Source organism: Urocitellus parryii, chromosome 7 (assembly GCF_045843805.1).
Source record: "Urocitellus parryii isolate mUroPar1 chromosome 7, mUroPar1.hap1, whole genome shotgun sequence".
NCBI lineage: Eukaryota > Metazoa > Chordata > Mammalia > Rodentia > Sciuridae > Urocitellus > Urocitellus parryii.
Genome location: NC_135537.1, coordinates 588810 through 603935, shown reverse-complemented (window position 1 = coordinate 603935; position 15126 = coordinate 588810). Strand labels below are relative to the sequence as shown.

General features: G+C 57.3%; 1 protein-coding gene across 1 annotated transcript; it reads right to left on the bottom strand.

The window, feature by feature from the left end:
* Positions 1-346: 346 nt before the first annotated feature.
* On the bottom strand, positions 347-11479 carry Dgat1 (diacylglycerol O-acyltransferase 1). The gene is made up of 17 exons (XM_026409887.2): positions 11087-11479; positions 6474-6561; positions 4362-4402; positions 4191-4276; positions 4056-4108; positions 3858-3963; positions 3647-3754; positions 3488-3562; positions 3296-3399; positions 3160-3198; positions 3047-3088; positions 2926-2970; positions 2734-2846; positions 2588-2653; positions 2422-2509; positions 2273-2335; positions 347-2175 (listed from the first exon to the last, which is right to left on the bottom strand). Exons 1-17 carry the CDS (start codon positions 11299-11301, stop codon positions 2020-2022), a joined length of 1488 nt encoding a protein of 495 aa, XP_026265672.1. The 5' UTR covers positions 11302-11479; the 3' UTR covers positions 347-2019.
* Positions 11480-15126: the final 3647 nt, after the last annotated feature.

Sequence of the window (15126 nt, the reverse complement as noted above, 5' to 3'; positions counted from 1 at the left end):
TGGGGGTTTTACGGAGGTGGGGATATGGGGGAAAGGCCCAGAGTAGATCTGAACGGTGGTGGCAGTACTCTGGCCCTGATTGTCAGCAAGACAACCCTTCCTAAGGTGTCCCTTCGGAGACAGGGCACAGGTAAGCATGCTCCACATGTCTCCTGTCAGCGTCAGGCTGACCCCTTCTATCCACAAGGCACTGGACTGATTTTTTTTTTTTTTTAAATCATTCAGTGCTAAGTTTTTTTTTTGTTTTTTTTTTTTTTTTAAAGAGAGAGTGAGAGAGGAGAGAGAGAGAGAGAGAGAGAGAGAGAGAGAGAGAATTTTTAACATTTATTTTTTAGTTCTCGGCAGACACAACATCTTTGTTGGTATATGGTGCTGAGGATCGAACCCGGGCCGCACGCATGCCAGGCGAGCGCGCTACCGCTGAGCCACATCTCCAGCCACTGGACTGATTTTGAGGGCAGGGATGGCATGCTCCTGCTGTTTCAGTAGTTTCCATGGGTGTGGGCAGAAGAGGGAAGGCAAGCTCACAAGTGGCTGTGGGGCATGCCCAATCTCCTAGGTCAGGACCTGCTGACTGAGGGGCTGGGGGGAGTGCAGGAGCCCATACAGTGAGAGAGTCCAGAGAGCTCCAACGACCTCCCCCAGGTTTTCACCCACTAGTCACTGTCCTGGGGAGGCCACAGAGATGCCGTCTGTAGGCTTCCACTGGGAGGGGAACCAGCCAGGACAGAGCAGCCCCCACTTAACCAGCAGTTTGCTAATGCAGAAGGGACAGCACAGGCCTGGACCGCCCCTGCCCTTCTTGGCACACAGGTACTTCCCAAGCAACCACCTTGTTGGGCACCGTGACTCGAAGGTCTGAGGGCTGTGGCCTATAGCCTCAGTCTTCAACTGACACAAGGCCTCCCTTCCATGATAAGACAGGCTCTGGGATGACCCCCACCTTTGTGTGCCACTAAAGTGGCCTCTGCACCACTTCGCTATGTAACAGGGTCTAGGGACAAGGCATCCCTCTGAGGGTCACAAGTCCAGCTCCTGATGCCCAGAGTGTCATGAAGTGGGTTATGGGGACAGGAGGATGCTCAGAGGCTGCCAGGTGAAAGGGTGCCCTAGGCCCAGCCCTCCCATGGAAAGTATGCTTTCAGGGGCAGAGACCACCCCATTTCTGGGTATCTTATTAAATTCCTACTGAAGGCAATAACAAGATGGCAGACCTGTTACCAGACCCAAGTCAGAAGGGACTTGCAGACCATTTACTCCCTGGTCTCTGGCCTGTGCCACACTAAGCCCCATTCCCAGAAAGTTCTGAGCACTTTCTTCCCAGGCTGTGGCTGGGCATGATGAGCTCTGATTAACCAAGCAAGCTAGTTGTGCACTGGGGCCTATGGAGCACTGAGCCCTAGCCCCACATAAGATCAGCTTGGTAGGGCTGGGTCAGGAAGTGTGACCTTAGCTGTGTTTTCCTAAGCAGTGGATCTGCCCAGTTACCCCTGAACCTCACTACCTTAAGCTGAAACTGGGTTGCTGTCTCCTATCCTGATACAGCTAAGTGGCCTTGCCCAAACACCCCAGGAGGTTGTAGGCACACAAGGAGACTGCCAGCTGGAATGGAGTGGGACATCAGGACCCAGAGACTCCCCACAGAGCACCAGAGCCTCATCTGGTTGCCTGAGGACCAGAAACGGGCCTTGAACCCCTGGAGTTCCTGCTCCCACAGAATTGGTGCTGGACCATCCCTCCCACTAGCCCCCCAGGAGGCTGAGGGGAGTCACTCTAGACAGCACTTTATTGGCACCCTCTTCCCCAAGTCAGCACAGACTCCCAAAGAAGGCACTGGCTCCTGCCAGGTGGGCTAGACTCTAATTGTTGCCATCCCTAAGGGGAGCAGGAGGGAGCCCCATAGGGGCAGAGACACTTCCTGGGGCAGGAGGAGGAAGGCTCAGCAGCCAGGTTCCCCCCAGGCTTGAACAGGCAGGGAGGGCTGGCTGTCCTGGCTGTGGGCAGTCAAGCCTGGGCAGTTCAGGCCCCTGCTGTGGGAGCCTCATAGTTGAGCACGTAGTAGTCATGGACATACATGAGCACCGCAACTGGTTGCCCAATGATGAGTGTCAGCCACACAGCTGCGTTTCCATAGTTGCCTTGGAAGAAGCGGCCCACAATCCAGGCCAATGGGATCTGAGGACACATAAGACCAAGGTCAGCAGGCAGTAACCACAGGGAATGGGGCTTGGCACAGGGTTCAGGTGGGTGAGGCATTTGGGGTGTTGCTCACCTGAGCCATCATGGCTGTAAACGCCCAGAGGCGGAACATTCGCAGCGGGATGCTTACGAGGTACTAGGGTGAGGGGAGAACAGGGCATCAATGTCTCAGTGGCTACACCCCTGCCCAGAGGTGAGGCAGGATGCCCTCACAGCACTGACCTCGTGGAAGAAGGCTGAGGCCAGGAACACCCCTGTCCTGGCCACCCACCTACTGCTACCCCGGCGTAGCATGGGCTTGTAGAAGTGCCTGCAAGGGAAGGAGGCTACAGGGAGAGGCCCAGGTGCACGCCCACATCCTACACATGCACACACAGCACCCACCTACCTGTTGCACCACTTGTGCACGGGGATGTTCCAGTTCTGCCAGAAGTAGGTGACAGACTCAGAGTTCCTAGGGTTGAGAGACAATGGGGTGAGCAAGGCATGCTGCAGCCCACCCCAGTCCCCAGGTCCACCCTCAAGGCCACCCACCACCAGTCCCGGTAGAACTCCCGGTCTCCAAACTGCATGAGTTCCGCCACAGCATTCAGGCAGGAGTGGAAGAGCCAGTAGAAGAAGATGAGCCAGATGAGGTGATTTGGGACCTGTAAGGGAGGGGGCTCCAGGTTCCAGATGCCCACCTGCCACTTGTGCTCCCCTACCCTGCCCACTGCTAATACTCACGGCGAGCTTCAGGAGGCGCTCAATGATTCGAGAGTAGTCCATATCCTGAAGAGACAGGCTGCCTCAGCGGCTGTGGCCCCCACCCAACCGACCCCAGCCACAGGAGAGCCCAGCTGCTCACCTTGAAGGGCTTCATGGAATTCTGGATGGTGGGGACCATCCACTGCAAAGGAGGGCACCAGATCAGTACCCGGCTGCATCTGGCCCCTGCCACCCACCTTCTCACCCACTTACCTGCTGGATCAGCCCCACCTGGAGCTGGGTAAAGAACAGCTGAGGGGAAGAGCCAAAGAGCAGCCAGCTGAGAACCTAGCACCACCAGCCACAAATCCCTCCCACCCCCAGTGGCTCCCTCGGCCCTAAACCTCACCATTTCAAGGAGCCTCCGCAACAGAAAGCGTTTTCGAATTCGGGGGGAGCGAGGGAAGTTGAGTTCATAACACAGGGTAGGAGCAAAAATAAAATAGTAGAGATCTGAAAGGGAAGAGAGGAGCTGGAACCAGTACAGACTTGACCCTGCCCCTGACCCCCACCCCTGCGACCTGGCCCCACAGGTCCTCACCACGGTAGGTCAGGTTGTCCGGGTAGCTCACCGTGCGCTGGGCAGAGGCCCCACTGGCCTTCTTCCCTGCAGAGACTGCAAGCAAAACAGATGGGACACCAGGGTTGACCCATGCCATCCAGGCCCACCCCCAGACAAGTTCTCATTCACCAGCCTCACCAGTCTTAGCCCTGGCTCTACGCTGGCGGCACCACAGGTTGACGTCCCGATAGGAGAAGAGCTTGAGGAAGAGGATGGTGTATGCTGCCAGAGCCAGCACAGAGCCCACTGTGGGAGAGGCAGGCTCAGCCATGGCCCCCATGCACCATGGGGGATCTGTGCCATACAGGCTGAGCCCAGTGTGGGCTGGGACGGATGGGTGGGGACACACCTGGAGTGATGGACTCAACCAGTAAGGCCACTGCTGCTGGGAAGCAAAGGATGGTGGCCAGGTTGGCAACATGCAGCAGCAACCCTGCCTGTTCCGTCAGGGTGCCCTGTGAAGAGCAGAACAGTCATTCAGGGCCCTCACCCTGTAAGTGCGGTCGATGAGAGCTGACCTGGGGGCAGGTCACAAGGGACTGCTTACCACAGCCAGGCGCTTCTCAACCTGGAATGCAGCCACAGCAAAGACGTTGGCCACTGAGGACAGAAATACCATAGAGAAGGTTCAGGACAGGTCAGCCTGGTCCCTACCCATGGCCCTCCTCAGAACCCAGCTCACCAATAACCAGACATGGGGCAGGCCAGCTGTAGGGGTCCTTCAAGAACAGAGACACCACCTGGATAGGATCCACCAAGATGCCATACCTGGGGGTAGGGCAAGGAGGTCTGAATGGGAGTGGGGCCTTGGCCTGGTGGCAGGTTATATGGGGCCTAGAGAAAAAATACTCACTTGATGAGGTTCTCTAAAAATAATCGTGCATTGCTCAGGATCTGCAGATAATCAATAGATCAGCATGGTGGTACTGGCACCAGGGCACCCCACCCAGCCAGCACCTTCCAACTCCCCACAGCACCTCTGGAGCCAGAGGCCCTGGGCAGGCAACAGCCTCATCCTTATAGACCCAGCTCCATCTGTTCTCCATGCCAAGCTCTGAAACTCACCATCTACCTTACCACATATCAGTGTGGGGGCAAAGAGAAATAGCAACCCCACTAACACTATCTAGAAGATGCCCACATCTTGGTTAGCACCTGGAGTGATGGACTCAGACCCAATGTTCAGTAGCCCTCATACTGCCAGCTTAGCTGAGCTGGAAGCCTCAGCTTACCCCACAGCCTGTCACTATTATGATGGTCTCAAAGCCCACACTTGCTTGCCCAGGGAACCTGCCCAAAACTAATCTCCAAGGACCACTACCTACTAGCAGCCCAGGCTGAAGAGGAAGAGCTGCCCATCCTTGCCCAACACCCCACAAGCCAGGCTGGTTCCTGCAGGGCAAATGGCTGTGGGGCAAATGCAGGCATTGAGGAGCAGGGTAGAGGTACTTAGCCCTTCCCCTGCCTCAGCTCTTCCTGAAATACTTCAGCCCTAGTGGTGTCTCCAAGGGCTGAGCCCCCACTGAAACAGACCCCCAGCTCTGGCTTGGGACTAGGTGTTTGTCCTCCCTGCTCATCTGTCTTACAAGAACCACCTGCACCCCAGGAGGTGGGCCCTGATGCCATCAACCTGGCCATCTGCCCAGAGAACAGGCCCCGCACAGTGTAAATGGAACAGCAACATTCACAAGGGAACACTGGTCCTTGCCTGGGTGGTCAGGGAAGGCTTTACAGAGATGACAAGCTCAGGGACACAAGAGCCACCTCCCCCAACTGCAGCCAGCCTGCTGCCCCAACACACGTGACCCCACATCATCGACTGCATTGCGTGACTTCTCCTGAGAGGCCACAGCAGGCAGCTGGAGCCCAAGATGCATGACCTTCTTTAGGGAAGAGGTGGTGGAGGGCCCAGAGCAGGGGAAAGACTGTAGGATTATGCCCAAGAGCCAGGCAGGCCCAGTGGGTTGCAAGAGAACGGACAGTACTACCCAGGCTGGCTGAGATAACTCTTATAGACCCAGTCTGGGACAGAAGTGGGACATTTCATCTCCTGAGGATCAGGTTGGCCTTGGACCCACATCCCCAGTGTGGTACCAGCTACTCACCCACCCTAGAGTTTGTGGCCTCCTATAGCTGACTGAGACCAAGGCCCTCTCCAGGCAAATGGTGCTGGAAGCTCAGGACACCGCAGGGTATAGTATACACAAAGCCCTTCCACATGGGCTGAAGGAGCTGTACCCAAACTAGAGGTGTTCACATCTGAAGAGAACAGAAGGCCTCAGGCCACATCAGCCCTGAGTTATGGAAGCTTGCCCCTGACCTGCCCTACAGGCTGCCTGCCCTTTTGAGCATCTGGGGTGGGGCTGTTGGCCTGACCCCACAAAGTAATGGAATGAAGTCCTAGAGACAGCAGACCTTGGACACGGCAAAAGACTCTCATTCACCAGGACCCAAGGCTAAGGAAGAGGGGCCAGGAGAAGACGCCATGCCCTTGACACCACTGGCATAGGACTTGCAAGACCTCCACCTTTCCAGGAAAGCTTTGTACCCATAGAGCACCCCACGCTCAGTCCCCAAAAGCCTCTCAGCCCTGGTGCCACTCAACACTCCCCTTCTCTCTGCCCTCCCATGTCACCCCAGTACAGCCAGGGGGATTGTACTCCTGAGGCACTTTTCTCAGTGAAGAGTCCTTCTGCCCAGAGTGCACTGCTCAGCCTCCCCACTAACCACATGGCCTCCACAGGCTAACCTAGGACCCAGCAGGACATCTTGTGGCCACTGCAGGGAACACCCTTGCTTCCCCCACTATCCAGGGCAGCTGCAACATGCCCCAGGCACCCCAGCCCACATTAGCACTAGCTCCCACATGCCTGAGGCACAGCCTGTGCTCAGAAAAAGGCCCACCTGGAAAGCTCTGCCACACCTGGCCACAGGTGGGCCTGCTTCCACACCCCATCCTACTCACCAGCATTACCACACACCAATTCAGGATGCCTCTGTAGTTGCTGAAGCCACTGTCAGAGCTGAACAAAGAATCCTGCAGGCGATGGCACCTGACAAGGTAGGGAATAGGCCCCTTGGTGAGCAGATGCCAGAGGGCAGAGATGGGCTCACTGTTGTGACCCATCCCCCGCCAACTGTCTCTTCTGCCCACGTACCCCATTCTTCAGGGGGAGGACCCAGAAAAGGTTACACCAGCAGCCATATGGCCTATAGTAGGCAAAACTCTCAGGACCATGCAGAGGCTTTTTCCTCTAGGCAGAGAAGGTTCACAAAAGACAGGAAGGAGCTGACCAAGTTTATATGGGGCTTGAGCACCCTGGGTCAGGAGCCTGGCTTTGCTCCCCAGAGGGCCCTGACTGAAATCAGGCTCTCAGGCCACCAGAAGAATACAACTTGGGGATCTGTGAACCCACCCAGCACTGCTGGGAAAAAAAGATGTGGGGGTGGAGTCCACCCTGCTCAGTCCACCCATTCTACCCACCCAATAAACTAAGGGGTCTGCAGACACCAGAGCCCAGATGAGCCTCCTCCCCACATTTAGACTCCCAAGCCTGAGTGGGCAGTGACCCAGTCCTATGGCCAGCCCAGCCTCCCAGCCTAACGTGCACCTTTCTGGGGGCAGTGAGTCAGACCTCATGTGCTTATGGTAAATGCAATGGTCCTGCCTAGGCTGGGAATGCCAAGAGGAGATCACTAGGGGGCCAGGACCTGATGGCAGAGAAGCTTCTGGCAGAAGCAGGCCTCAAACCAGGAACATTTCCACCAAGTGCTAGGGTAGGAGACACTCCCAAAAGACGGTGTCTGTGAAGAGGAGTACCTGGCCCTGGCAAAGGGGCCAGGTGATATGGCTGAGATAAGGTCCAGACCCAGCTCCTGGCAACAACAAACACGAGCAAGGCCAGAGCCCACACCCCAGGAACCAATACCCTGGCTCACTCCTACCAACTATGACCCTGCCTTGCCCTCCAGCTGCTATGCCTCCAGGAAGCCCCATGTGGCATTGAGTAAGGCTTTAGTTTTGTAAGAGCAGAAGCCAGAGCCTCCCCTTCCCTCCCCCAATACAATCTCCCTCTCAGGGCATGTAAGCAGGGGGAGAAAGTAGAGGAGCCCGTGACCAGCACTATGACACGGATGCCCTCTCAGAGTTGGCTTGCTTCAGTCCCCAGAAGCAAGTCTGGTTCTGATCAAAGGCAGTGATCAGACAGCCCCACCTAGAAGGAGGGGGACCAAGGAGGCTAAGGGGCAGTGCCAACTGGCTCAACCTTTGCACCCCCTGGTGTCTGCTCGGCACCTGGTACCATCCACACTAGCCCCTGGCAGCCTCTGGATACAGGGAGGGTGGTAACACCTCTCCTACTGCCTGTCTCAGGCAGGAATGAATACAAGGCAGCTCCACTCCAACTTCAGCCCCTGCCATTATCCAACACTCTCTCCCAAACTCAGTCCTGGGCTTCCTGTATCTACCCACTAGGCCCACCTTAAGCCACACAGTGAAGCTGTGGTCTCTACCTGAGCCCTTCTTCACCCAAAGTCTGTATCTGCTTTTCCAACTGATTGTTTCCCCCTGGGCACCCCCCAACTGGCTTCACTCAAATGTCTGCCCTCCCCAGAGCCCCAATACCATGAGGCAAGAAGGACAGCCTCTCTGGGCCTGTCCACTGGAGAGGACCTCTCAACTGCCCCCCTCTCTGGCAAGCTAGAGCCCATTCACTTTCACCAGAATTATCCCAAAGCCTGGCCAGCCTCCTTATGCTACGACCTACCAAATGTCAAGCTGTCTTCACACCACCATGGCTGTTTCACAACAGTGTGACCTCTGCCCCCTTTGGGCCACCAAGAGTATGCTGCTTTATCTGTGACCATTACCAAGATGAAGACAGTAGCAGGGAAAGGGTCTTGCATTCCAAGACCAATGCCAGAAAGCCACACAAGGGCTTCTTCAGATCCCTCTTGTTGGGCTTCAAGGCCTTCCTCAATGGCACACACCCATACCTCAGGTCCACCAGCTGCTGCAGGTGGGACCCCATCCCCTGCTGCAGGCCCCTGACCCAGGGGAGGAAGCCCCCCTGCTCCAATGCCCACAAAGGCCCAGGCTTGCCAGTGTAGTCAGCAGTAAATGGGCTAGAGCGCAGGCTACAAAGCAGGAGAGTGCTATCCAGCCATGCCCAAGATACTTTTTTCCTCCTCTCACCTGCTAGAGAGCCTGTCCATGCCATGCACCTTCCAACTGTCCTATGCCCACTCCCTGGGACCAAGAGGACCTGTAACAGCCCTCTCTCCCTCCTGCAGCCCCAAGCCCACTGCAGGCAGAGCAGGAAGGGGTGCCCTCTCCTTCTTGCCCCACACTCAATATCACATGGGCATTGTGCATCCCCATGATGAACTTGCCAAGGTCTATACCATGCCCAAAGACAGCTTTCAAGTGTGGACCTCTTGGACCACAAAGTCAAGCTCCAGGGCCAAGCAGAGCAAGGAGGGGAGCAGATTGCCGGCTCCCCTCCCAGCTGCCACCTCTTCAGCACTTCCTCTACAACAACCTCTGGAGTACCAGATGGTTGGGACAGGCTCCCCATGCCTCTCACACTCTGCTGGAGAGGTAGGTAGGACACCCAGGGACAAACACCCTAGGAGAACCTCAAAACCACAAGATCATGCCTAGGGTGCCTGTGAACCAAGGACTGGTGGGAGTCTGCAGAGCCTGGAAGGGTAAACAGGAGGCAGAGCAAGGAGTACCTCCCCTTCCTGCCTCACAGCCTCACCTTGCCACAGGGCAGAAGAAATGAGCTCACACCCAGAGCCTAGCTTGCCTGCCCAGTCTCAGGTGAGCAGGAAGTGTTGGGGAGGGGAAGAGGCCAGAGCTCAAGGAGTCAGAAGGAAGGGGGAGAGGAAGGCTGGGCTAAGCCAAAAGTAGGAAACAAAACGGTGAGAAAAGGGTGACAAAGGGGTGAGCTACAGGACAAGTTCAGGGAACATAGCCAGAGCAAGGACTGGCCTGACAGCAGGGAGAATGGAGTCTAGCACCCCAACCAGCAATCCAAAAGCCCTGCTGCCTCCCCAGGGTCGAGAGATAAGCATACAGAGCCTACTTGTCCTGAAGACCCACAAATGGATAATCAGCTAGCTCATTTTCCAGCCCTGGATGGCCCCATTGCTGCCATCTACCATTCCTCTTCCCAGGGAGACCCTCCTCCTCTCCCACTAGCTTCACACAGCAGGGACACAGAAAAGGCTCACTGGCCAGTGCAAAGAAGATATGTGACTGCTCTCCCCTGCCTAACCCTAGGTTGTAGCTTGGCCCAGTAGGGACCTCCCTATCAATCTCACACAAAATAACCCCAATTCCCAACCCCTCTGGAAATCATATAAGCCATCACCCAGCCTTCTGGAGGGCAACTTGGGGCATTTAACAGAGAATAGAGCCTGAATAGGGCCCTCAACTCCTATTCAGGCAGGAGGTACTGGACCAGCCTCCCTCAGTACATTCCCAGGCCCCAAGAAGCCAGTGCCCCTCTTAAGAGGGCCAGCCTCCTCCCCCATGGTATCTTCATGGCCTCCTTATCCGACCTTTGTTCACAGTGTGCCATGTCTGCCTCACACTGAGGTTATCTTATCTCCCAGGTGAACTGTGAGCACCACCAAGGAGAGTGACAGGGCCTGTACCCCAGCTGCCCTCCCTCAGCCCTCTCCCTAGAGTGCTAGGTAAAGAAAGCCTCAGTTCTTGTTTACTGAGAAAGCAAATCCTTGCCAATCAGCCCTTCCTCCTAGCCCCTTAGCTGCCCCCTATGCCAGAGTCCCTGAGAATCTCAGGATCATGACAAGAAAGGGAGATTTGGGGAAGACCCAGGCCCAGGCAGGCCAAGTCCTCCACCCCCCCTTCCTGTCCATCTTTCAGCTAAGCAGGGCCCCACCGGTAGGTGTGTCCACATCAAAACCCCTCTCCTGTACTACAACCAGGGGATGAAAGTCCTCACACAAGACCCAACTCTCCATAGCAGCACTCATTCTGGTACCGTAAACAGGTCCCTAACCACTGGGTGAGGGATGATAGGCCCGGCCACCACTCTCAGGAAGGTCTGCAACAGTAAGAAGGTCTCCTGCACTCACTCCTGCCTGGGAACACCCATTCCCTTGTCTTCAGACAGGCCGAGTCCAGCCAGACCCTCCCTGGCAGACCAATCCTCTTTGGGGAGCCTTCCCTACTGGCACGTATCCCTCACAGCCCTCAAAAGAGACCCCTTCACCACAAGGCCCCCCATCCCATGCACCCTTCTAGAGAAGAAAGTGGACCAACCCAGGAGGGGACCAGGCCTCATAAAGGGCCTTTGGACCCAGTTGACTGTGCACAAGCCCAAGTGTTTTGGAAAAGGGGCTGCTCCTCCGCTCCCCTCTGTCTGGCCAGGAAGGCCAGCTCCTGGCCCTGACCTGGGTGACCTTGGCAGGTGACCCTCCCCCGAAAGTCTCAGTGCACCCGCGGTGCCCAAGAGGGACAAGTCTCCGGACTCACTGCTCTGGCCACTCTGACCGGGAGAGTCCCGGGGCCTGGGGTCATAGGAGAGGGGTCAAGCGCTCCGTTACCTCAGCTCCCAGTGTCCACTGCCCACGTTAGAGTCTCCGTCCTTGTCCGAGGCGGCGGCTGGAGCCGGCGCGTCACCCCCAGCGCCCACGTCGGGGCCCGGAGCCCCGTCCCGCACCTCCTCTTCCGCTCCCACCGGCCCGCCGCCACCCTGGCCCGAGGGCCGCGAACTGGTCCTCCGGCGCCGGGAGCTGACCGTGCCGCCTCGGTCGCCCATGGCCTCAGCCCGCACCAGTCGTGGCCGGCCGGGCTCACAGTCCTCCAGGCCCCCGACCCCGCCTCCGCACCCTGGGCAACGGCCGCTGCCGCCCCCTGCCGGCCGCCGTAGCCCGCGGCCGCCCTTCTTCGAAGCCGCTGACTGGCCGGCGGCCACCGCGCGCGGCCATTTGTAGTCCACAGCCGGCAAGGGCGGGGCCTAGGCGGCGGAGCGGGGCGCGAGGCACGCTGGGAGCCGCGGTCGCCGGGACGTGCGGCGCGGGGCATGCTGGGAGCCACAGTCCCAGTTCCCCACCGAGAACCCTGGAAGCGCCACTCTCCTTAGTTGGCGGCGTCTGGGAGGCCACAGGGCTGCGCCAGCGCCCAGCCAAGGCAGCCGCGCACTTCCCCAGGCCTCTCGCCTGGCCCGTGGCCCGCTTCTGTAAACAAGGGTTTCGCCGTCCTGTAGCCTGGCGAGCAGTTTGGAGACGCCTTGTGCGCTACCTTCCGGCTGCCCCAGCCGGTGTCCGAATGCGCGCCCCGACGGAAGCTAATGCCGTCGTGCTCCGAGAGCCCTCTAATAGCCACCCAGGGACCGCTTAGAGTGGACTTACGGGGACTTCCCACAAGGGCCAGGTCTGAGCATCAAGGGGGAGATGCCCAGGTCAAGTCACAACGGGCATGTCCCATCGCCCGACCCTTAAGTGAAGTAACTAATCATCCACCACGGCTGCTCGGGGCGCCCTCTAGGGCAGACACGCGTCCTGCACCCGGCACTCAGTGATCATCCTGGACTTCCCCGGGACTTCCCTAGAAAAGCTTCTAGCAGCGGGACGCACAGATGCTCGTTTCCCAAGGGAGGGCAGGGCCAAGAAGCGCCTTTCTGGAGCAAACGGGGAACACCTTTCCCACTGAGCTCACCCCTGCTCCACTCCTCCTCCGACGGTGGATGGAGGGCCGGTCCCCCTTGAGGGTGTTCTTACTGACACTGACCTTCTTGGCTTGAAATCAGCCCAGGTGTCAGGCAGACCTGGACTTACCTAGCAGGCGTCTTCGTGTAGCCTGCAGAGAGCCGCCTTGATGGCCGAAAAGCCTCTCAGACATGGTGGGTCAGAACCAGCCCTTTCCAGCAACTGCCTTGTGGCCTGCTGAGCCAGGCGGGGCTGGGACTTTGTGAGTATGGACCCCAAAGGAGGCTGAAAGAAAGTGATCCCTTGGGAGCCTGGATCGCGGGGCTGAGCCATAGGAGCTCTGCCACTCCTTACCTACTCCCTTTTCAGGTATTTCGCAGGAGGCCTCCGCGAACCCATGAATCCTCTGGCCCTGCCACCCTCCAATTTGGAACTAAGAAATAAGAGTGCCGGCCTGTGCCTATGCTGATGGGTGGAGAAGGTTGAGCATGCCAGTAAGCCAGGAGAGGCCCAGTACATCAGCCACTGAGGAGTGGAGAGTGGTGTTGGAGGTGGATGCCTTCTGCCATGTCCTGGCTCAAAGCTATTAGCTGGCAAGTGGCCTGGGGACTGAGACTACCAGAGGAGGGGTCAGAGCCACCAGGGAGGAAGATTTGGCCTGCCAAATGTGTAGAGCTGAGAATGGTGGGGAGGAGGCAGGACCTGGGTAGGGGGGCGGGGCTGGGTGGAAGTCTGAGGTTATCTGGCAGACAGTGCCAGTACACTGAAATCCAGGTCAAGTTGTGGCCTAGGGCAGCAGGGAAGAGGAGAAAGGTCAGAGTAGGTGAGGTCGGTTGGGGCAGTGCTGTGGTAGGGTTGGCAAGAAAATCATGGGGCAGCTCCCTTTGCCTGGAGTAGCAACAAATAAGGGGGATGAAGCTGTATGGGGACCAGGAGGGTTTTGAGGTTTAAAAATGGTTTCAGGCTGACCCCAGTGCCTTAGGGTCATGGGCAGACCAGGGAAACCAACCAGGTGTGTGGAGAGGGAAGTACGTGTCAGTGGTGTTCACAGGCCAATGCTACCCATTCCCTGGGATGGAAAGCAGTGTCTATGGACAGCTGGGAAGAATGGGGACATGGGCTCATCCAGGACTTTGGGAGGTCACTTGCATTCTCCTACCCCCATCACCCTCAGAATCCTAAAGAAGCAGAAGCAGCACATCAAGACGCTGAACTTGTAGGATCAGTCCATCAGAAAGGAGTGGACAACTAGAAGCCTTTCTCTCTGCCATGGTGTAGATCCAGGTATAGGGGAATGTGGAGTACTGGGGCAGGGCTGTGTCAAAGGCAACCCTGGATCCTTCAACCTTAGAGAAGCTCTTTATCACCTCCCTGAGGTTCCTTATCTGCAAACAGGACAATTATGCCTGCCCAGCCCAGGGGCAGTGACAGTGAGGATCCCTCTGCAGGAGGCCCTGGCCACTCACCCCTCCCAGTACCAGGCATGCCTTCCTACAATTGTTATTGCTGGTGGAGCTCCCCAGAAGGGGATGCTCACCCCTACTATAGCCCCATCTAAGAATCAGGCCACAGGCTATTACCTGCTAGAGCTGTATCTCCACTGGGCAGGTCTGGTCCCTGGCCTTGCCAGGATGTGGACAGCTGTGTTGACCTTGGTCTAGGGCTAACCTAGTTTGATCACATGTGCACAAAGTCTTTGAGCCACTCAATTCATGACTGTCTACCTGATTACTGGTGCCATTGCTAGGCCTTGCCTAGGTCCTTGCCTTTCTGCTCTCCACCCCGCACAATCCTGTACCCGCTTTCAACTCTGCTTTCCCTGTCTAGAGCCCAAGGTCTGTGGGTGGCTGTGAAAGCCTCCCTGCCCCTGGGGCACTTCTCCCTGCTAGCACCTTCACCCCTTCTGCATTCTCCAGTGGTATGGGAACATACCCCAGAGTCTGGTAGTCATCATGAGAGCAGCAGGCCACAAGGAGAGCTACACTTCAGAATCTCTGCCATCTCCATTTTTTCCAATAGCAACTTAGAGGGACCTGGAGCTATTGATAAAGCTGCCTTCAGGTCAGGCCTATGGAGCAGCAGAAGCCCCTATAAGGAAAATAAGAGACAGTAGAGACATCTCAGGCAGAGAACTGCACCCCTTGCTGTACATATTCTGACTATTTGGATCAGCCTAGGCTGAGCCTGACCTTGGGCTAAAGCCCATCTATGCCCTCAGTTCCTGGTGTAGATTCCCCTGCCACAGGGAAGTGCCAACTGCTCTGCCTTCAGAAAGGTGTTCCTATGGCTCAGCCAGCCAAGTAGCCCTCTCCACTAGAAGAAAGGCCTGGACCAGCAGCTACTTGAGCTGTGCATTCAGCATGGGGAAGATGCTCCCAGACACCCCGAGCAGCTCCCCAGAGAGGACACATCACATCAGCCAACACTACAAATTCTATCAAGAGTGGCATTTATTCTCCTTGTGGAGGTGCGGCGCTCCGGGGAGCTGGTGCTATTGTGCTTAGGAAGGAGGTCTGTCCGTCCGTCCGTCTGTCCGGCCGGCCCGGCCCCAAACGGGGGCGGAAGAGGGGCGCGGCCCGAGTAAAAATCCCAGCCTGTTCAGGGCAGGGAAAATGTACAAGGCGGCGGGGCGCAGGCAGGGGTGGGGGCGGGGCGGGCCGGCGGCCACAGCCCCCACCCGAGGGCCCCGCACCTCGGGCCCTACTTGTAGAATCAGTACAAAATAGGTGCTACCTAAACGTTCCTTCTACCTGAATTCGCTAAGTCGGTTATTGTGCTGCTTAGTTATGGGGGCAGGAGGGGGCCCATGGCTTTCCACGGCGGCAGGGTGTGGGGGAAGCAGGAGAACCTGGCCGGCTCAAGGCCCTCGGGCATTCTCCTTAGGTAGGTAGACAGGAGTGGGGTGGGGCAGGGCGCCTGTGTGTGCGTGTGCATGC

What these genes read in the sequence shown, in the direction of transcription:
- Dgat1 (XM_026409887.2), bottom strand. Translation starts at nt 11,301, where the DNA reads ATGGGCGACCGAGGCGGCACGGTCAGCTCCCGGCGCCGGAGGACCAGT. An exon ending in GGTTGAGTCCATCACTCCAG is followed by an intron (nt 3,755 to 3,857) that starts GTGTGTCCCCAC and finishes CCTCTCCCACAG; the next exon opens with TGGGCTCTGTGCTGGCTCTG. An exon ending in CCTCAGCCTTCTTCCACGAG is followed by an intron (nt 2,336 to 2,421) that starts GTCAGTGCTGTG and finishes CCCTCACCCTAG; the next exon opens with TACCTCGTAAGCATCCCGCT.